At 48.8% G+C, this 21,205-nt stretch overlaps 2 protein-coding genes across 5 annotated transcripts in view; one reads left to right on the top strand and one right to left on the bottom strand.

The window, feature by feature from the left end:
- Positions 1-7,532, top strand: part of BBS4 (Bardet-Biedl syndrome 4) — a 34,846-nt gene extending 27,314 nt beyond the window's left edge. For both annotated transcript variants that reach the window (XM_053988469.1, XM_053988468.1), the window contains 6 exons: positions 7-159; positions 269-440; positions 1,057-1,126; positions 3,781-3,922; positions 4,290-4,497; positions 6,056-7,532. In XM_053988469.1, coding sequence (XP_053844444.1) covers positions 7-159; positions 269-440; positions 1,057-1,126; positions 3,781-3,922; positions 4,290-4,497; positions 6,056-6,213 — 903 coding nt within the window. In that variant the 3' untranslated portion in view covers positions 6,214-7,532. The remainder of the gene's footprint in view (positions 1-6; positions 160-268; positions 441-1,056; positions 1,127-3,780; positions 3,923-4,289; positions 4,498-6,055) is intronic.
- Positions 7,533-12,290: 4,758 nt separating this feature from the next.
- Positions 12,291-19,949, bottom strand: ADPGK (ADP dependent glucokinase). Of its 3 annotated transcripts, none has more exons than XM_053988470.1 (7): positions 19,707-19,949; positions 16,771-16,996; positions 15,428-15,490; positions 15,052-15,172; positions 14,584-14,780; positions 13,761-13,859; positions 12,291-13,290 (listed from the first exon to the last, which is right to left on the bottom strand). In XM_053988470.1, exons 1-7 carry the CDS (start codon positions 19,919-19,921, stop codon positions 12,739-12,741), a joined length of 1,473 nt encoding a protein of 490 aa, XP_053844445.1. In that variant the 5' UTR covers positions 19,922-19,949; the 3' UTR covers positions 12,291-12,738. The 3 variants fall into 3 exon arrangements, with proteins under 3 accessions (XP_053844445.1, XP_053844446.1, XP_053844447.1); XM_053988471.1 differs by having other exon boundaries at positions 12,291-13,287; XM_053988472.1 differs by lacking the exon at positions 19,707-19,949 and adding an exon at positions 19,617-19,668.
- Between the last annotated feature and the right edge of the window lie 1,256 nt (positions 19,950-21,205).

The raw sequence follows: 21,205 nt of genomic DNA, 5'->3' as shown, positions 1-21,205 counted from the left end.
CCCCAGGCCACCCTGGCTGCTGGCAGCATGATGCAGGCCCACGGGGATTTCGATGTCGCCCTCTCCAAGTACAAGGTGGTGGCCAGCAGTGTTCCTGAGAGCCCCCCGCTCTGGAACAACATTGGCATGTGCTTCTTTGGGAAGAAGAAATACGTGGCAGTAAGTATCCAGTTGCCATTTTTTCTCCCATCTGCATCCAATTTCATGCAAGCACAAGATTCCTGTCATGTAGAGGCTGTTGTAGCATATTTAGCTTTTTTTTCCCAAGGCTATCAGCTGCCTAAAGAGGGCAAACTACCTGGCTCCCTTTGACTGGAAGATCCTGTACAACCTGGGCTTGGTGCACCTCACAATGCAGCAGTATGCCTCGGCCTTTCACTTCCTCAGTGCTGCCATCAACTTCCAGCCCAAGATGGCAGAGCTCTACATGCTCCTGGCAGGTATGGGATGCTCCTTGGGATCACCATCCCTCTTGGGAACAGCACAGCACAGACAGGAGGTGTGGGGTGAAGTAAAGAAACATGGCATAAAGGCTTTACTAAGGAGCTCATGCCCAGTCTCTTCTCTCTGGGGAAGTAGAAGGGAAAACTGCAGTCAGATCCAGATTAAACATTGGAAAAGACTTGACACGTGTGAGACTGGGGTTGGGTTGCTTAAGGAGTGGGTGTGGGTTTCCAGCACTGGATATTTTTGGGATGAAATGAGATAAACATGTCAGAAGTGACATTGTAGGGTTAGATGGGATATTGGGAAGAAATTTTTCCCTGGCACAGGATGCCCAGAGCAGCTGTGGCTGCTCCTGGATCCCTGGAAATGTCCAAGGCCAGGTTGGACAGGACTTGAAACAACCTGGGATAGGGGAAGGTGTCTCTGTCCATAGCAGGGTTGAGACTGGATGAGCTTTAAGGTCACTTCCAGCCCAGGCCATTCCATTCAGTAGGGTTAATCCTGGCAGCAGTTCAGACAATCCTGCTGTGACACCTATTTTATGATATTCAGAATTGTCCTAAAAATCAGCTGCTTGTGAAACATCTCCTCCTGTGTGCTTTGGTGCAGTTGCTCTGACCAACCTTGAAGACATCGAGAATGCCAAATGTTCCTATGAGCAAGCTGTGGCTTTGGACAAGTAAGTCTTTGTCAGAGCTGTCACTTATTTGGGCTTTGCTTTGCCTCCCTGCACCTCATTTCCTTTGCCTCTCACTATACCTCAGCCCTAAATGGTTTGTAGTAGGAAAATACTTTTATTCTTGTAGCTGTGCAAATGACAGTGTTAAAACCTTTTTTTTTTTTTTAGTAAATTCAAGTCAGCTCTGAAAAACGAGAGAGGATTTTATTTCAGAGCAACACAGAGCTGTTTTTTGTTTTGCTATTTGGTTAGTGAGTCAGTGGTGATGACTTTGGATGCTAGGCCTCCTTTTGGTGAACATTTATACACAGTGGAGCAGACTGAATAGAAGAGAACATGTTTTTTAACCCAAAGTTTGAGCACAGTGCAGAGCAGTGAGATGTCTGGGGTAGAGCCTGTTCTGAATTGGCCAGGGGGAAGATTTTAGCTGGGAGAATGTGCAAGAAGTTTGTATAAAGCAAGTAAAAGGGCATCTCCTTCATTAATAACATCTCTGTTTGCAGTCTAAGTCTTAAAATCAGAGCACTTGATTTCAGAAACGTTAAGCTGAACTTCAGAGTATGTCATCATTTCAGGCACAAAATCAAAATTACCTCATATTTATTAATAGTTTTGTTTCTCTCCCTAGTTTAGTGTGAATATTTGCACATTTAGACCTACCAGCACTCCTGAGCTCAGAGTCTGTCTGCAGGTGACAGAGCGGTGCCAAAAGCCCTTTTATCTGCAGGGGCCACACAAGGTGGTGCTAGATGGGACACCAGGGATAAATTCTTCCCTGTGAGGGTGGTGAGGCCCTGGCACAGGGTGCCCAGAGCAGCTGTGGCTGCCCCTGGATCCCTGGAAGTGTTCAAGGCCAGGCTGGATGGGGCTTGGAGCACCCTGGGCTAGTGGAAGTGTCCCTGCCCATGACACAGGGTGGCAATGGATTGGCTTTAACATCTTTTCCCACCCAAACCATTCCATGATTCTATTCCTAATCAGCTTTCCATGCGTAGCAAGGCAGGACAGGACCTTAAAGGCAGCTTGGATTCCTTAGTCAGGGCCTTGTGTGCTTTGCTCAAAGAGAAGGAGCAGTAAATGGGCTCTACAACTTTGCCCAAGTGTTGGGCACTTGGGCAATGCTCCAACTCTATGGTCTGACCAGGAAAATAAACCCTTATCAAAGCAAGAATGAATTCCCACTGCCAGGGCCTGCTGGGGGAATATCCAGACTGCGAGGCTGAATCTGTATCCTCACAAGTTTCCTTTGCTGGTGTGTTCCTTTGCTGGAGCTGTTTGGGATGAAGGTGGTTGGTTTCCATCACCAGAAATGCTTTTGTAGTGGCCTGGGTGCCATGCTGGGGGCTGGAATGGAAATAACTTGGAAAACTTTAGAAAAAATTGTTCCTCTCCTGGTTCTGGCTTGTAACTGCCCTTTCTGTGAGTATTCAGCTATTGATTTTTCTCTGACTGTCATATTGCTTCTCAGCTCTTGAAGGTGGTGAAATAGCTCCATCAGGTGCATTAATTTTAAAACTGGCTGTTCCCAGGACTGTCTGATCTCCTCAGTGTTTTGGCAAAGACAGAGAGGAGGGCTTGTTCTGTGGTGGGCTCAGCATTCCAGTTTCCTAGTTAAAGTCATGGTTATAAATACAGTAAGATTTCTTCTAAGAGTTGCCTTCCTTGCACTGGGATGGAGAATCACCAGGACTGGAGAGTCAGGGCCTGCAGGTTACACTTCATTTATTGGCCAGTGTCAGCAGGATCCTTCCCTTCTGCATTTCTCCAGAGGATGTTCCTCTGCCTTGGCCATGGATGGTTCCAGTTATCCCAGCCATGCTCCAGGAGAGGGCACCAGTCCCTCACTCACATTTCTTGTCAACCCATGGAGCCTGGCCTGTGTGCAGGGATGCTCCTGTGGGGTCCACACAGGGAGCTGTGAGCAGGCAGAGCTGCTCCACCCACCCTGGCTCTCCTGGCCAGGCCAGATGGAGAGGGTTAATGTATCCCAGTGGAGGAGATGGATTGTTTGGGAAATGAGAGTGTATGGAACAGTTCTGCCTTGTGAAATCTTCATTCAGGAAGGAGGGCAGGAGCATACAGGTACCTGTGTTCACCTGTAGCAGTACCTGCAGTTGTGTGTGGTTTTGCTGGGGGAAGGAGAGAGAGGAGGTGAGGAAATGAAATGTAAACAGCACATTCTGTGGTGTATCAGGTTAGTTACAAAATAGAACCCAAGAGCAGGGCTCTGTTGTGCTGCCTGTCCCATGATGAGCTGCTCTCCTGCAGACTGGGAGTGCTGGGAGACTCTGAGGTAAATCAGAGAAAGATCATCTGTCTCAGTATGACAAAAGCCCCCATCACTGGCAGGGCTGGAACACCAGAGAGTCCCAGGATTGCCCCCAGGTGCACAGAACTGGCTGTTGCAGAGAAGGAGGCAGTTGGGGAGGGGTTTCTGTTGGCACCAACACCCAGGGCCTTTGCAGAGCCCAGCACTGGTTCTGTCCTCAGGCAAGAGGGTCTCAGGCACGCTCCCGAGGGACTTTGGCTGTAGCCTCTGTGTCGGTGCCAGACAATGAGGAGTGTCCAGCTCTGCTCAGGCACATGTTAGCATTATTGCAGCCAGGATAAATGTTCCCACAGGGAATGTGATGCATCCCGTGTGTCTGCTGCAGGTGCAACCCCCTCGTCAACCTGAACTACGCTGTCCTGCTCTACAACCAGGGCGACAAGCAGGGGGCCCTGAGCCAGTATCAGGAGATGGAGAGGAAGGTCACTGTGGCCAGGGAGAGCAGCGTGCCCGACTTCGACCCTGAGGTTTGTGCCTGAGCTCAGGAGCCACCCCAGGGCTGGCAGCAAATGAAGAGGAGGTTTGACTTTGAGTCCAGTTATTAGGAAGAAATTCTGCTTATGAGATTTTCCAAGCAGAGCAGGCGCCTGCTGAGAGCTGCTCACTTCCTTTCTGCTCTTTGAAGCCCAGTTCTTCAATGAATACACAGCAAGACAGAATTCCCTCTTAATTAAGGGGCTGAATTAGTGGATATGTTTCCCCCAAGCACCAAACTGTAGCCAGCTCTCTACAGATCTTTTCTTGTAGTGTTTTTTTTTGGATGGTATTGTTGACTTGATTGTTATCTGAAGTGTCCCTGCTTACAGTGCTCTTCTCTTTTGGCTTCTTGAGAAGATGGTGGAGATGGCCCAGAAGATGGGGGCTGCCCTGCAGGTTGGGGAGAGCCTGGTCTGGACCAAACCTTCTAAGGAGTCCAAATCCAAGCAGAAAGCTGCTGTGTCAGGGAAATCCAGCTCTCAGCAGCCTTTGGGCTCCAACCAGGCCCTGGGTCAAGCCATGTCCTCTGCTGCAGGGTATGGGAAAACCATGCAGCTCCCCCCAGGTACGTCTCCTCTGCTGTTCTTTCAAGTATAGATGTGGGAGGCAAGAAAATAAATCTCTTTTCCCTTTGAAAGAGTTATAGCACCTGTTTGGGAAGGGATTGAGTTCCTCACACAGCAGTGAGGGCAATATTTGATGATAACTTTCCCAGATTTCTGAGTTCAGGAAGATGCTCTTTGTAGTTTATTTCACTCTCCTGCTTTTGCAGGGATGTGGGAGGCTGGGAAAGTTTCCCTTCCTGTCTGAGCCACAGTAGACAAGATTCCATTAGCATGAGATTGTGATCTTGCTTTGGAAAGGAGGCAGTTTCTGCAACCAGACCTCTTGCCTTTCTTTGGAAGAGCCCAGGAGCTGCCATGCACAGACAAGCTGCTGCAGAGAAGGGAAAAGATGGGCAATTTTCCAAAGTACTTCCATCCTTTCTCTGACAGCGATAACTGCAGCTGGATTTCTCCAAAGCTGCCCATCTTTGCAGGTGTTGCTGGATTTAGTGGGACTGAGGGTTTTCAGCAGGTGGTGTGAGCCTTTGGAGGCTCAGCCCATCACTGTATGTACTAGGGCTGGGTAGGAGCATCTCCTGAGCCATTCCAAGCCTGACCTCCTCTCACCTGTCAGCTTCCAAGGAGGAATGCACTGGAGATGTTCATCATGGTGATTTTCTGTCACTCTCAGTCTTGTTGCCTGTGGACTCTCCTGTGGAACCAGGAGAGTGGTTGTGTAATCCAGGCCTCTTTCTTTGGCATCCCTAAGGACCTGTTCCATTTCTCACACATGGAGTAAACTTTCCATGCAGGGAAGACTTAGCCAGAAAATCTGAAAAATAAAACACACTAAGGGTTTAGGGCATACCTGAAGGACTTTATTACCCAGATCAGGGAAGGGAGCTGGTTCATAACATCAGTTGGCACCTTAAATATAAGTGTAGAAACAACTTGTGTTCTGTTGTGATTTAATTCTGTAAGTAGCTACTTTAGCTGCCTGGAAACTTTCCCCATATTTGCTAAAGATGTGAAGTGAAAACAACACTTTGGTTGGGGCTCAAGCTTGAGCATAAACCAGCTTCAGTGGAACTGGAAGTGGCACTTCCCTGTGAGGTGGTGAGGTCCTGGCACAGGGTGCCCAGAGAAGCTGTTGCTGCCCCTGGGTCCCTGGCAGTGTCCAAGGCCAGGTTAAAAGGGACTTGGAGCAATCTGGGATAGTGGACAGTATTCCTGCCCATGGCAGGGGGTGGAATGAGATGGGCTTTAAGGTCCTCTTCAACCCAAACCATTCTGACATTTGTGATTCTAGAAAATGTTTTCCCTTCCAGATCATGAGTTAATTCCTATATTTGTACTGAATTCTGACAGCTGAGGGACTGTACCTGAGCTTCCTTTCAGCAGGACTTCAGGCACTGTAAGGTCTGGATAACTCACTGTCAATAAACCAATGTTAGGCAGAAGGAATCTGAGGGTAATTAAAGGCTGTGATTGTTTTGCATCTCTGCTGCTGGGAAGGACATAAAGAGCAGACAACACATACATAGCCATAGAGTAACTTTAACTGTGTTCTCTCCCCAGGTGCTGCAACACCAGCTCTGCCAAAAAAGCCTCCCTCCCTGCCACTGGAACCAGAACAGGAGCAGGACTCAGAAACAAGCCCTGAGGAGAACTCAGCTCCCACAGGGGATGAGGAGCAGAGGAAGGAGAAGGACCAGAGCCAAGAGGCAGGAGAGTAGGGCAGCTCTGGGCAGCACAGGTGGTGCAAGAGCCTCTCCAGGGCTGCCTGGGATTTGGGAAAGGGAACTGCCCTACCCTGCCCCATGGTGGCTTCTCCCCACTGTCAGTTAGTCTGGATGCAGCTGTTTTCTATCAGTGATTTTAGCTTGTGGGCTCTGCCACATTCCAAGGAGTCACTGCAGTGACCAGAGGTTTCTGTGTAGCTACTCTTAGTGCAGTCACAACACACTACAGAACTGGAGGGTCCAGCTCTCCACAGGTTGGGTGTGAGTCCTCCAGAAGGATCTTTAGCAAAGCCAGCAGTAGTGCTTTAGGATCCTGGATGGCGAGGAGAGTCAAACCCTTCCAGTGGCTGAACTGGTGAGCAGCTGAGTTTGCATAAGGAACCAGTAAACTGAAACTTCAGGGCTCTGTATTTGCTGGTGAAGCTCCCTAGCTGTTTGACAATGTATTTCCTGCTTTTACTTCTGCACTGTTGGACTGTATCCCTCCATAATTACCAGTCCAGGAGAGGAAGGTTAGTCATGGAAACATCTTGGAGGCAGCAGTGTACAGGCAGCATGAGCAGGGCTCTGGGTACCTCCCAGCCTTCAGCTGTGCTTTGTGGTTTGTTGCTCTTATCCTGAAAGACATTCATGCATCTTTAGAGCCCAGCCAGGAGCTGAAGTGCTCTCCTCCTCCCTGAAGGAACACTGAAAGAGTAGGACCCCTCACTTTCCCCTGGGTTCTGATAGCCCGAACTGACTGCTTATCTTAAATGTAGCTTTTTTTTTCCCTTCAGGTGTCCTTTCTACTGGGTTTTGTGTCAGTTCAGCCCCAGGACAGCACTTCTGTAAGGATTCCCTCCTGCCAGGAGTTAAACAGAATTTTTTTGTAGAGTGCTGGCAAATTGAAACAAACCAGACGAGAAACTGTCAGTCAGGTACAGTGCAGAGATTTTTATTCACATTTAACTTCTTACACTGAATTTTCCTGCAGCCTAACAGAGTACATGGGAAGAAAAGGTGAGGATTGAAGAGCAGGGGTGGGCAGGGGCTGCGAATTCTTCACTTCAGCCCCAAAACTTTAATTCAAGGCAGATTTTTGTCCTATGATGCTTTGATGGGATAAGTGTCACACTGGGAGCACGTACTGCACTCAGAGGTACTGTGAAGGGATTTATTTTAAATATATATTTTGTGAAAAGCTTATGCAACAGTGAACCAATTCTTCTATGAAATGAAGCAGTAGCACCTTCTTAATTTCTGGGAGCTTCATGTTTAGGGGAGCATTTTTAAATATGTAATTCCAGTTGGATAATAAATAGAGCTGCAATTCGTGTCCTGTACTCTTTCCTCCCCTGGTTGTGGTGATAGTGGCATTTGCATGCAGTAAATTCCTGGGATCATTCTGGAGAACATTTCTGTGCTAATGGTAATGAGGCTGGACTACCATTTCAGCTGGAATTAAGCAAGGGACTCTTCAGCAGGACTGCACTGAGGCATTTAGGGATTTTGGAAATCACACCTTATGTTCCAAAGCCTGTTTCTGGCATCAGCCATAATTCTAATCCCCTCTTCTCCCCCCCTTAACTGAAAAGAATCATGAGCTTAATTTCAAGGGAAGCAAAAACCATCTGCTTTAGGACTTTTCTTCCCCTTTTTAGGGAAAGGTCTGTGATGAACAGGGTAAAACAGAGCTCACAAGGTACTTTGCATCTTGGCTTCTGCACAGGAAACAAAATAAAAGTCATTCAAACATCAATGCCTGGTCGGCAAGACCTTTTTCTAGCCAAGAGTAATGATCTGTCTATCCAGCAACATGTGTTCAACCCAAAAAATGTGGTGTTGAGGTCCCTGAGACAACTGGATGCTGATTTATGGTACAGGCAGTATTAGTGGGTACATGCTGTGCTCCTGTACTTGTTTGCTTAGTTGTGACTGAGCAAAGTGGATGTGGGGGCCATAAAGCTGTTCAGAATTTAGATTTCCCAGTTGGGGAGTGGGTTTCAGTTGGCAAAGCCTCTTCTGTAGAGACAGACAATTCTCAGTGCTGAATGGGGGAAAACTTTACTAAAATAATAAGCTCCACACATAAATGCATTCAAAAAGAGCCCATGTTATAACAAGTACTCCATCTGCCAAGACTTTTCTAGAAGAGAAAACCCAGTTCTGCTACAAGGAAAGCTTTACCACTCCCTCAAACCACACTGCTGCAAAAACTCAAATCTCACACGGGTGAGATTTGAACCCAGTTTTACCCAGTCTGCACCGAGGGGCAGCTTTCCTGAGAAATTCACAAGGGAGGTTTCCAGGGTATTTTTTCCATTGCCTGCCCTTGTTTTATAATGGGATAATTCCTGTCATCATTTGTGTTCCTCAGCTGCTGTGAGATCTGCTGAGCACAGGCTGATCCCAAGCTGTTGGGAACAGAGCTCCTGGCACAGGAGGGAATGGCCATGTGCTATTTGCAACCTGCACCTCTCCTTTGCTGAGAGAACATCCTCCCACCAGAGTCTGGATCAGTGACTCCCTGAGAATTCTGTCTGGGTCCAGCTGAGATACCACACAAGAAACTGCTCCAGAGTGAAAGAGGACAACTTCATCCAACATCTCCAAGAGGTACAACCAGCATTCCTGGCTCTGAGATCCAAGATTTACTGCCAAGGTTACTCAGACCCAGTATTTTCCTCTGGTTTTCTCCTGTTCTCCCCAACACTCTGAGGTTCCGTAGCCCAGGAATAGCAAGGCAGTGATTGTGTGACACAAGTCTGTGCCAGCACCGCTCTGGAACAGATTGCACAGAGACAACAGTGGCACAGAGACACTTTAGCTGTTCAATCACTCACAACCCTCAGCTTTCACCTAAGCTGCAAGCTCCAAAAGAACCCCCAACCAACATCTTTGGATAACTGGAAATTCAGTTCTGTTGTACCATTTCTCAGAACTGTCCCATTATTCAACTCTTTGCTCAGGACATGGCTGGAAAAGTCACCCCATGGCACACAAACCCGGATAATTCGGTGTATCATTACAGAATAAATAGTAAAAAAAAAGAACCCAAGCACAACTGCTGACAGTGTTCCATTGGATTTTGGAATGGATTTAGTGCTCTGCTGCTCTCCAGGCTTTGGATTCCAGTGGCTAATGAGTTGAGTCGAGCTCTAAAACATCCAGCACAAAGCAGGTAATGAGGTCTTTGCTAAAGGCTGAGGAAGAACATTTTAGCACCAGTTCTTTAAAATGAACTTGGGAAAGGAGGTCAAACTCGGCTGGATATCACACATCCCAACAGGAGATAACCAGGAAACAAAAGAAAATCAAGTAATTCTTAGTAATGCTGAGAAACTCCCCTGGAGAGGAACAAAGATAAAGAGCCTTTAAACTGGCAAGAGTTGGATTTGGGATTGGCTCTTCCATGGCACAGCACCAAGAGCACAGTGGAGAAGGAACGTGTCCTTTGAGACTCTGCCAGGCTCCTGTGAGTCACACCTCCCAAATAATCCAGCACTTGACCCTCAGTAAGTTCCATACACAGAAAACATGGGAAGAATGCTAATTTTGGATCATGGATAAAGCTAAAGGAACCAAAGCCAAGGTGGCTGCAGGAACACACAAGTGAAAATACCAACGTGCACAGGTTTTACCATGGAGAGCAGTCACAGTGCTGAGCTCTGCTGCTGCATCTCCAGCAGAATCTGTGTGAATAAACATTTCCAGTGCAAATTCTGCTTCAGGAGTGAGGCTGGCTGAGGTTTGAGTCATCCATCACTGTAGATTTCAAGGTACAAGTAAGACAGGAGAACAAACAGAATTTGTAGAGACAGAGAATGAGGGGGAACCAGGGTCAGCTTAAGCCTGGTTTTGAAGCTTTGGTATTTTTGCAGCTGTTGAAGCAGCTTTTCTTTGTTGTCACAACTGTAGCTGTGCAGAAGTGTGAGACTACAGGTACAGGGGAAGCATTTCAGGACCTCTGCCTCCCTGTCATTAATTTGGGGAGGCAGAAGGAAGTAAAGCATATCATGTTCACAGCATGTGAAACAAAGCAAAGGCTGCTGGGCCCCTCCATTCAATTCAGATTTATTACCATATAGATTGTTCCACAACTTAATCAGGGATCCCACTGGCACAGCTGATGAACAGGTCATGGTGGTTAAGGATTCTCCTTGGGAAGTGACTTTGGGTGCAGATGAGCTCCATGTGCCTGATAAAGCAGATCTGGGTAGAGCAGCAGCCTGGCCATGCCAGGTGTTCCCAGCACACCCACAATGGGCTACAGCAGAAATGTTTATCTGTGAGGAGCAGTAGGAAGAAGGAGCCAACAATAATGATACCAGTTTAGCTTTTTGGCCCAGATGATTCCTAAGGACTAAGCTCCTTTTTAATGATTCTTTCCAGCAGTTACTGACTCAGAGTAAAAAAGCTAATTTTAGCCTGTCATCTTCCTGCTTAATGCAAGCACAGCTGACCCTGGGACAAGGTCTGTACATGCAGTCACGTGTTTTTAGGTGGCTGTAAGGAATGTCAGTCCCATCAGCCTCACACCCCTGGAAGTGTTTCAGGAAGAAACTGAAATAGAGCAGCAGGGCTGTTGCTGGTGACAGCTTGTGGGTATTTAGTTTTGTTTTGTTTCCAGCTCCAGTAAGCCAAGGATCAGTTTCCAGCTGGCAGATCCATGGCCTTTGGTGGCCCTAGGAATGGAGTGCCAAAAGGCCATCATCCCAGGCTGCAAAACTGCCTTGCTAATGGCCTTGGACCTCTAAGTGAGCCAAAAAGAGAGGTTCTTTTCATTTATTTTCAGTTTAGGAAGACTAAACCAGAACTCCAACTCCTGTGCTACAGTTTATCAATAATAATAATAATGGTAGTAATCATCATCATAATCATCATCATAAAAAATAATCTGGGTAGAAATGCCTCCAATTTTAAGAAGATCCTGCACCTGGATAAAATGCTGACACTCAAGGGAAGCTCAGGGTGGGCTGAGCTACAGGAAAACACAGCACTGACTGTACTTCTGCTCTGTACAACACAGAAGACTTTGCTCAGGGGGAAAGCTGAATACACATGACAGACAGCATTGTGTGCTGAGTCAGTGCAAGTACAACAGCTGCCAGTTTTCATCCTTGCAGAGCAGCCAGGATGGCTTTTCCCAACAGAGAACACCACTGACAGCAGCCTGACAGTGTTATTGCAACAGATCACTCCACCCTGAGTGACACAGACTCTCCTCCTTCCATTCAGGTGCAAAGACTGACCTGGAACAACCTCTGCCAAGCTCTGGTAAGGCACAGGCTTGCCCAGACATGCTAATTGCACTTAACCCAGTTCTACTGAAAACTGGCTTGAGAGCTGTGCAAATACACTCCAGGTTCCTGAAGTGGCCAGAGACAAAACCATGCTGGGAAGAGAGAAAACCATGCTGGTGCTCTACAATTCTTAGTGTGTGACTGTGAAAAGGTAAAAAAAACAGAAGCAAAGTATTTAACAAGGACACGTGGTTCTGCTTTTTTAATTTCAAAGGCCAGGGCAAAGAAACTGTGACCTTATCAGTGACCTAGTCAAAAAAACCCCAACATCAAACCCTAAAAAGGCCACCTCACTTCAGTCTTACCTGGAAAATGCTGTTCCAGCTTTTGAGCTTCCAGAGGGACCCTCCCTGATATATTAACCTTTCCTAATAGAGGGCAGGGAGACTGAAGAATTTGGCACAACCATTCTCAAACAACCAAAAATTAGTCTCCAGCACTCAAGAGCTTTTCTGTAACACACCAACTGTTAGCAGAGTATTTAGTGCTCAGCAAACACAGGGAATGGTTTGGGGGTTCCCTGGCAGGGAAACAAAGCTGTCCCCCAAACAGAAATCATGATTATCTTCACTCCTTGTTTCCTAAAAACTAAGCACAGGCTGCCGGGGCTCATTTGAACACCCTTATTCACAGATACCACAATCACCTGTGCAGCCTCAAGTAGGTTCAGTCTGTGTCACATTTTGGGACCGTGGCTCCCTCTGGGGCTGGGCACACGGAGAGGTTGATTGCACCAGGCAATAAGTCCATCCTTACCCCAAGGAAGGTTTGCAAAGTGCTGGGACGAGATAACCCACAAGCCTTTTTATTTTGAATTTACCAGAGGCAAGGCAGGGCTGGGCACTGCTATGCCCTCCCTGGGATCCAGGGGCAGGAAATTCTCCTGCTGCTGCACTTTGCAGCACTACCAGAAAAGATCCATTCTGAGCTACAAACAGCAAACTTTGCCAGCCAGGGATTTTGGTCTTTGTGTCCCTCCCCCTTAAGACAAAGCCAGTTTTCACATTAAATATTAAAACATTTGCACCTGACCCGCATGTGAAGCGCTCGAGTCACTGCTGAGTGACTGGAATGTAGCTGACAGTTTATACCTGGAATTATTCTTTGGCTCTTTTTCAGTCATACCCAGAAATCACCACACACCCTGGTTCTGTTCCTATACCACCACTGCTTCAAATCCCAATCCACGGGTCACAGACACCGTGCAGTGCTGGAGAAGAAGGAGGGTCCTGGTTTTCTACTGAGGATACACTTCGGAATAGAGCAGCCCCTCGGCTGAAATGGCATCCCCAAGCCCCACGGTCCGGACTGGATCCTTGCACACCAGCACAGGGGTGAAGTGGAAGGAGATGTCTTCCCTGTGCCAGTGCACCACGGGCTCGTCTGGATTGAGGGAGATTTTGGATGGTGCCTCTGTGTGGGAGGTGACAAACTCCAGAGGAGCTTTGAGGAAGACCTTGCTGGTGTCGATGGTGTCGGTGGCACAGGCCTGGGTGCCGGCAGCCCTGGCCCCAGCCGCCACCGCCGCTGCCTGGTTGCCCCAGTGGCCGTCCACAGTGACCAGGATGTGGTAGGCCAGGGTGTGGAAGTGGATCCGCGTGAGGTCCGATGCCCGCTCCGCCGTCTTGCCATGCTCCTTCAGGATCCAGAAGAGGATGTCGCTGACCACCCCCACGTCAGGAATGCCACTCCAGGAGGCCAGGGAGGCGTGGGGACCAGAAGCAGACTGGGTGAGGAACAGCAGCTCCTGCTCGTTCAGCCCGATGGAGTTCACCAGGGGAAAGACCTGCTAACAGAAACAGGGAACAGCAGGTTTGCCTTCAGGAGCGGAGTCAGAGCTGGGAATCCTCCCCAGGCTGTGGTTTCTGCAGTACCCTGTTCTGGCTCAGCAGAAGCAGCACCCAGTTTCCCAGTCACTGCACTTCCACAACATTTTCTTAGAAAATGTTCCATTTGGTGCAATTAATTTCCTAGACACACACTTTGACAGTAAAGAGTAACAATACATCAGCTCCACATGAAACGTAACACTGAGATCAGAGCTGTGTCGAGATAAATAAACAAGGAACCACCAGGAAGGAAATTCTGCAAAGAAATCGAGGGATATTTTAAAATTATAAACTCAGCTCAAATTCATTCCTCAATTCGTCTTCCAATGTATAGTCCAAATGTTGAGTTTTGATTTCTATATTCATGCACTAGTGTGTGCACTGTGATACTGAACCTGATCAAAAGAGCACATCCTTTCGTTTTCCTTACCTGATGCATAATGTTGCTCATAAAATCCTGATCAGTCATACTGGCCAGCTCCAGGTGTATGGGAATGTCAGTTGGGATATCAGAGATGGAGGCAACAGCCTACATGAAAAAGAAAAAAACCTTACAACACATAATTATTAAGGAACAGAAGAAAAAGGGTTCTGACTCAAGATACACATCCTTTAGTCTCCCTGTGTGTGGATATACACTATTCAACGGGATGTCTGACCTGTGTATGTACTGCTAAGGAGAGGAAATAAGGAAATAAAGCAACTTATAGTTTACAGAATCCCAGGGCAGGAAAACTATCTACCCTTAATCTGCTCCCAGCTCAGAATCTTTCTAATGGATTAATTCCAAAAACCTCACAAATCTGAAGCAGCTGCAGAAGAGCTGATCCTAGAACATGAAAAATGCCAATGCCCTGCATCAGGGCAAGCCCTCAGCTTTAAAACAGGTGGCGTAAGACAGATGCTCTTTATGGAATGCAGGTGTTGATTATAACCTGGATCATCTCAGTGTCCAGCATAGAAAAAGCCTGGTTTAGCTGCTAGATAAGCCCAATAACCAGGTCAACACCCTCCAGCCAGGCCACCAGCCCTCCTTTTCCCTATACAAGCCATGGAATCTAAGAAAAGACAGTGTTACATGATTAGACTTCAGCCATTCCTGAAGCTCCCACTCTCCTTTTGGCATTCAGTACGGAGATCTGTGGGAGCTCTGAAGGCACAGCCTTCCTACACCTTCAAACCTGGGAAAACAAGGCCTTGCCACAAAACACTTGGAGGGGAAATCAAGAAAATTCAGGGATTCTGTATCTCACCTCCATGAGTCGTCTCTGTCGCATCTCCTTGCTCTGCCCTTCCATCATGTGAAGTCCTGAAAGCACCACCAGGTCTGGCTGGAATTCATCCAGGCTGGACACAAACACTTCCAGCATGTTCAGGGCGCCGTTGGACAGGTCATGGGAGAAGATGAAGCGGTTGGCAGCAGGTGCCCTCACTCGGCCCCACTGCTCACCTGGGGTGGAGCAAACAGGACCAAGTGTGTGTGAACTGGTTTATTCCTGGGCAAGATCACAAATTCAACAGGTTCCATCAGCAGCAAGAAAAGCCATGGAACTGTTTTAGCCATTACATGAAGGCCACCCTGAGTTTCATCAGCACGTGGTTAAAATCTCTGTTTTCAGGGAGCATTTTAGTGTTTATGGAGCTTCAGAATGACACCCCTCAGGCTGTGCATCGATCTTAGTGATGTTCAGGGGTACCACTGAACACCTGCTCCGTTGTACCTGCTTGATATTCCAAGATAAGATGGAATTCATCTCTTTCCTGCATGGATTCAGGCGGCACAACCACATTGTCATCGAGCAGTTCATGGAGTTTGGGACCAATTGGGCCACAAAGGAGGATCTAGAAAACAAGGAAAACCAAAAAAAGTTTCCCTTGCCATGTCCCTTGCCAAAATTTAAGCATCACCTACAGAACTGATTTTAAAAAGTTAATAATTCAGTTTTTAAAAATCAGCTTGGAAGTCCAACCATATGTTCCATCAGCAGAACCTAAGAAATAACTGCCACATCCCCAAAACCTACATAGAAGTAACATGAGACAAGCAAATTAAAGAACACAAGCAAATGGCATGAGATGTTTGGAGCATGTGTGTACCTTCAGGTCTGGATTTGTCGCAAGCTTCTGCCCGATGAGAGCAGCATTTCCTCCCACGTAAAGCTGTAAAACAAACAGAGCTGGGTGTGGGCATCCCCTTGCTTTGGGACCTTTAAACACATTTAGTCCTCAGCACAGGCTGGAGATTTTGGCTTTTTAGAGCAAGGTTCAGCAGTACCCAAGTTACTAAAGGTTATTGGGGCTGAAGGCAAAATGATCTTACAATTCTCTGTGAGATCTCAACAAGTTGAGCATTCTTTATTTTTAATCTAAATACTCACCTTCAAGTAACAGCCCTGTCAAAATCTATTAATTCCAACACTGACAGCGCTGTAAAAACCAACTCATTCAGCACATAAACAGCCCTTACTCCTGTGCAACCTCTCTGTGGCTAAAGCCCTGTGGATTTTTAGCAAGGCTGACAAGGAATCATTTAAAACCTCCAGTTTGAGGCCGAGGTGAAACCTGGTGCCTGTGCCCATGTGAAGTGAAGGGAACTGTGGAAGTTTCTTCACAAGTAAAGGTCAAACTTTCCAGTTAAACTCTGATTTGAGCTTGAAAAGCAGTGAATATGAGTTGTCCTGCGGGTCACAGCTGCTCAGAGGAGGCCACAGAGAAGATCCAAGGGCTGCTCTGGAGCCAGGCTGGGAGAGCTGGGAGTGTTCACCTGGACAAGAGAAGGCTCCAGGGAGAGCTCAGAGCCCCTGCCAGGGCCTGAAGGGGCTCCAGGAAAGCTGGAGAGGGACTGGGGACAAGGGATGGAGGGACAGGACACAGGGAATGGCTTCCCACTGCCAGAGGGCAGGGTTAGATGGGATATTGGGGAGAAATTGTTCCCTGTGAGGGTGGTGAGGCCCTGGCACAGGGTGCCCAGAGCAGCTGTGGCTGCCCCTGGATCCCTGGAAGTGTCCAAGGTGAGGCTGGACAGGGACTGGAGCACCCTGGGCTAGTGGAAGGTGTCCCTGCTCATGGCAGGGGTGGCACTGGATGGGCTCTGAGGTCCCTTCCAACCCAAACCATTCCTGGCTTCTCTCACAGAAAACAGGCCATACAGCTAGAAATCAGGCAACTCCTCACTCCCAGCCTCTTTTACATCCTCAGCCCCATCTGGCTCCCAAGAAACACTTTTGACATTTCAGTTTGGGAATGTCAGCAGGGGGGAGACCATTTAACCCCCTCTCATTTGCAGCAGGGGCAGAATCCCAGGGAAAACCAGTAACACAACTCAAGCTACACCACAAGCTCCTTCCTCAATGATTTGCTCTCTAGAGAAAGAATGAAAGTCAGCAGTGACAAGGAAGTAAGAAAGGATTCCCAAGGCTCCCCTGTGGGTACAGGCCCACCTGTGCTGTGGGGTGCTCCGATGCTGTCTGTGCAATGTCCTGGAAGGCCTCAGCATCGCTGAAGAAGCGCTCGGCAGCCGCCCCTCTCTCCATGAAGTGGGCAAAAGCCTCCCTCAGGTCCTGCCTGGAGTTCAGCACTGCGTGGTTCTTCCCATCGCTGGGCTCCAGGCCCAGCGCCTCCAGCAGCTTCACCCCGGACAGAACCACGTCCACACAGGCGTTGACACTGGGAGAGAGAAAGAAAAGGTGTCCTGAAAAACCACACAGACCTCAGGGCACCTGGGAGTGCAGTGAGGTCACATCCCTGACTCTGCAGGGGGAGAACAACCAACCATAGGGAAAAAAGGCACAGGAATTTCCTGAAATTCTCTCCTAAAGCTTTCCCTGTTTGACTGGCTTTTATTGTGCTCAGGGAGGGATTTCTGACTTTCTGCTGAATGAAAACAAGGAAAGCTGTGTGGGTCAAAGGTGGTTGAGTATGTTACAATACAGGTTCTACTTAATTTCCTGCCTTGGCCTTGCTTAAAAAAAACAGGCATAGTAACAGTGGCATTTTAAATTCTTAGAAGCTTTTAAAAGCTTCTAATACCCATGTGTTTTGGGTTTAAAATGTCCATGTGATTCAAAACTGTTAAAAACAAAACTGAAAGCATTTAAGTCAGCTAGATCAGCCTCTGGAGTTTCAATTATTCCTAATAATACCCAACCCACACACAACTCCCCACACAGGCTGGCTCTGTTTACAAAAAGTCAAGACAGCAATTTGTCAGCTGAAATATTTGAAAACGGCAGTTTCCAAAGGATCATCCCAAACTTACAGAAATAGCATGCAGTGGAAACAGGAGAAAAAGTCTGCAATTGTAAGGAGGGATAAGAACCATTTCAGCAGATCCAGGCTTTTTGGAAAGTCTAACTTCCAGTCCCCATGTCTCATTGATTTAATCACAGTCTAATTCAGACTAAAGGACAGGAGACTTTCTGGCTGTAACCAGAACCCCAGAAGACAATTTAGAAACACTTGCCCTTGTCTCACTCTGTGGTTTCAGAGTGATAACAACAAATAGCAAATACTTCCTGAGATAACACCGGCAACTGCACAGAGATGCAATTTAAGTATCTTCTGCAGCTGCTGTCAAGTGCCATTTCTGTTCCTCTGCCCCACATTTCCTGACAGGGATCCAAACCATCTATCAAAGTCGTGCAGGATCCCTGACTTTCTCCACATCTTCCCCCCACGACAGTCCAAGGGCCAGTTCCTGCTCCCTGTCAGTGTGGAGTGCTCAGCACTCAGCATTCCCTTGGCAGTGACCTCTCAGGAGTCAGATTTGGGCTGCAACAAAAAAAAAAAAAAAAGGCTGCATCACACAAAATAAAGGACAGGAAAAACCCTGAGGCTTTCCACTCCACAAGATAACCAACCCAGAAATCCTCTGGATGTGCATCACCTCCTACACCAAGGACAGAGAAATTCCCTAGCATCGCAGAGAAAAGAAACCATAAATTCAAGCAGCATTTTAGCCCCAAATCTGTGTTTTAATGAATCATTACAGATCCAAGGGGATAAAACTAAGTAATATTCCTCTGCTAACACAGAGCTACACAGCCATGGAAGTGGATAACTCCTTCCAACATCCAAAGGATGAATCTTCCAGTCAAAAGTCAATTTACCTGCCATGTCCATATATTTAAAAGAAAGTGAGTCAAGCGCTAATATAAGATCAATGTGACATTTCTGAACTTTCCCCTTGTTCTCTTCCCACTTCAAAAAGAGAAATGGTGTTGAATATCCCTAAGTTCATCATCCATTGCCTTCCCTGTCCCTTCACTCTTTATCTCTCTCCAGCTCTATTTGGACTCAGCTACCTCTTCCCAAAGGCAAAGGCTTTGCTCCTTTCTCCACTTTATAACCTGTCTCTATAATAACTCCTTTCTCCACTTTATAACTTGTAACCTATTTATAACTTGTAACCTTTATAACTTGTAACCTATTTATTGCCAGTCTATGCTGGATGGACCAGCAGCTCCAACTGACCCTAACCCCAACCCTCAGACTGTACATAAACTTGTTTTACAGACAATCAAGCTAGGAGTAATATCTCTGCAGAAGAGCTCCAACAGGGCCAAAGCCTGGCTTAAATCCCCACCACAGGAGTGTTTTGGATCATTGGTCCCCTTGGCCAACACCCAACTCCGACTCAGGAGCACTGTGGGAGGTGCTGCACTTACATCCAGATCTTTTTCATTGAATTACGGAATGGTTTGAATTGGAAGGTACCTTCAAGGTCATCTAGCTCCATCGCCTGCCATGGGCAGGGACAACTTCCAGTAGTCCAGGGTGCTCCAGGCCCCATCCAGCCTGGCCTTGGGCACTGCCAGGGATCCAGAGGCAGTCACAGATGCTCTGGGCAGCCTGGGCCAGGGCCTCCTTCCTCACAGGGAAGAATTTCTCCCCAATATCCCATCTAACCCTGCCTTCTGGCAGTGGGAAGCCACTCCCTATGTCCTGTCCCTCCAGGCCCTTGTCCCCAGTCCCTCTCCAGCTCTCCTGGAGCCCCTTCAGGCCCTGGCAAGGGCTCTGAGGTCTCCCTGGAGCCTTCTCTTGTCCAGGTGAGCACCCCCAGCTCTCCCAGCCTGGCTCCAGAGCAGAGGGGCTCCACCCTCACAGCATCTCCATGGCCTCCTCTGGAATTGCTCCAGCAACTCCACGTCCTGCTGATGTTGGGGGCTCCAGAGCTTGAGGCAACTCTGCAGGTGGGGTCTCACCTGGGCAGCACAGATACATCCCAGGTACGGGAGACATCGCTGTGCACGCCGGGGCAGCACACCCGTACCCGCACATTCCATACCCGCACACGTGGACACCGGGATGCGCATCCCGGCCCAGGCGCGCTCCCGCCCCGCCGCCAGGGGCGCTCCCCGCGCGCTCCCGCACCTACCCGACGGCGACGCGCGCCCAGCCGCGCGCGGGGCGGACAATGGCCGCCTGCCAGGCCGCCACCGTGCGCGCCTCCAGCGAGCGGGCGCGGCGCAGCGTCCCCAGCAGCGAGGCCGAGAGCTGCCGCAGGGCCGCGGGGGGCAGCTCGGGGCCCAGCACGCACAGGTAGCCCAGCGCCAGGGCCAGCAGGCCCACGCACACCGACCGCTGCCACATCGCGCCGGGCGCGCTCCGCTGCTCCTCCTCCTCCCCCACCGCCGCGGCTGAGGCGGGGCGCCGCCGGCGGGGGCCTCCTTACGCCGCCTCCGTAGCGCCCCGCCCCCGCCGGCCGGCGGATGGCGTAAACCTCTTCGGGAATCCTGGCGCGCCGCTCCTCCTGCGCAACCTGCGTGCCGCCCCGGCATGCTGTTGCGTCACCTGCGCAAATCGGTATGGGAATAGCGCTCCCCCTGCGAATCTTGCGTGCGGCCCGGCAATGTCGTTACGTCACCTGCGTAACTCGGCACAAGAATAGCGTAGGCGGCAGCGGGCGGCGCGTCGTGAAGGGAGATGGCGGGACAGAGGCTCCCTCACGGCACCGCCGGGCCGAGGCCTCCGAGAACGGGCTGGGCCGGGACAACCGGGCCCCCAGGCAGCTGGGATGAGGAGCCTGCGGTGAGCACTGCCCCGGTGCTGCGGCCTTCAGTAGCGCTGAGCTGATGTCTGGCATCGTGCCTGCACTCTCCTATGTACGCGGTACTGCTGTTCCATCCCCTCCCCGGGGTTCCTCCTCACGGTGCCGTTATTTCTTTGTTCCCCAACACCTTTGTGGGTCTGTGTTGTATTCCCACTCTAAAGGCTCATATCCATCAACCCAGCCAGTGTCCAGTGTCTGAAGCTAATAACCAACCGAATACACTTTTTTTTTTTTTTTTTTTTTTTTTGGTGGAAAAGTTCCTGGTCTCGCCCTCTTCTGTGCCTTCGCCAAGGTGAGGTAGCCTCACACCCCTGAGGTCACCGGTGCTGGGAGCAGGCCTGGGAATGCCCTTTCCTGCCTGGTGCATTCATCACAGAGATGCTCTAGTGAGCAAGAAGGGAGCTTTCCCTTTTTAATGAAAGGGAGTTTTTCTGGGCTTCTTTAGAAATCGCAGGAACGTTCACTCAGACTTCTGACAAAATTTGCAAGAGTTTGACAACTGTGTGCCACAGCGCGTTGGCTGAGGCAGCCGATAATTTCCTTATTCAGTTCTGTGTTGTGAGTGATTGTCATCTCCTCAGACTCTGACAAAGCAAGCAGTAAAAGAGATAGATTAGTGCAAGGCTTTTTTGCCGATTTTCCTTTCTTTTTAGGATGGTATATAGTCAGCAGCCATGGTCATGGATTCATGTCTGGCCCTCATTGGCTGCTCATCAGGTTCCCTTTCTTCCTAGGCATTGCCATAAAGGACTTCCTCATTTATTTATGTATTCTCTTTCTCTGAAATTATTCCTCAGAGCTTTGAGGGTGCAAAGATGGGCAGG

Source organism: Vidua macroura, chromosome 12, assembly GCF_024509145.1.
Source record: "Vidua macroura isolate BioBank_ID:100142 chromosome 12, ASM2450914v1, whole genome shotgun sequence".
NCBI classification, from domain to species: domain Eukaryota; kingdom Metazoa; phylum Chordata; class Aves; order Passeriformes; family Viduidae; genus Vidua; species Vidua macroura.
The sequence above is the reverse complement of the archived record's forward strand: the minus strand, read 5'-3'. Positions and strand labels throughout refer to the sequence as shown.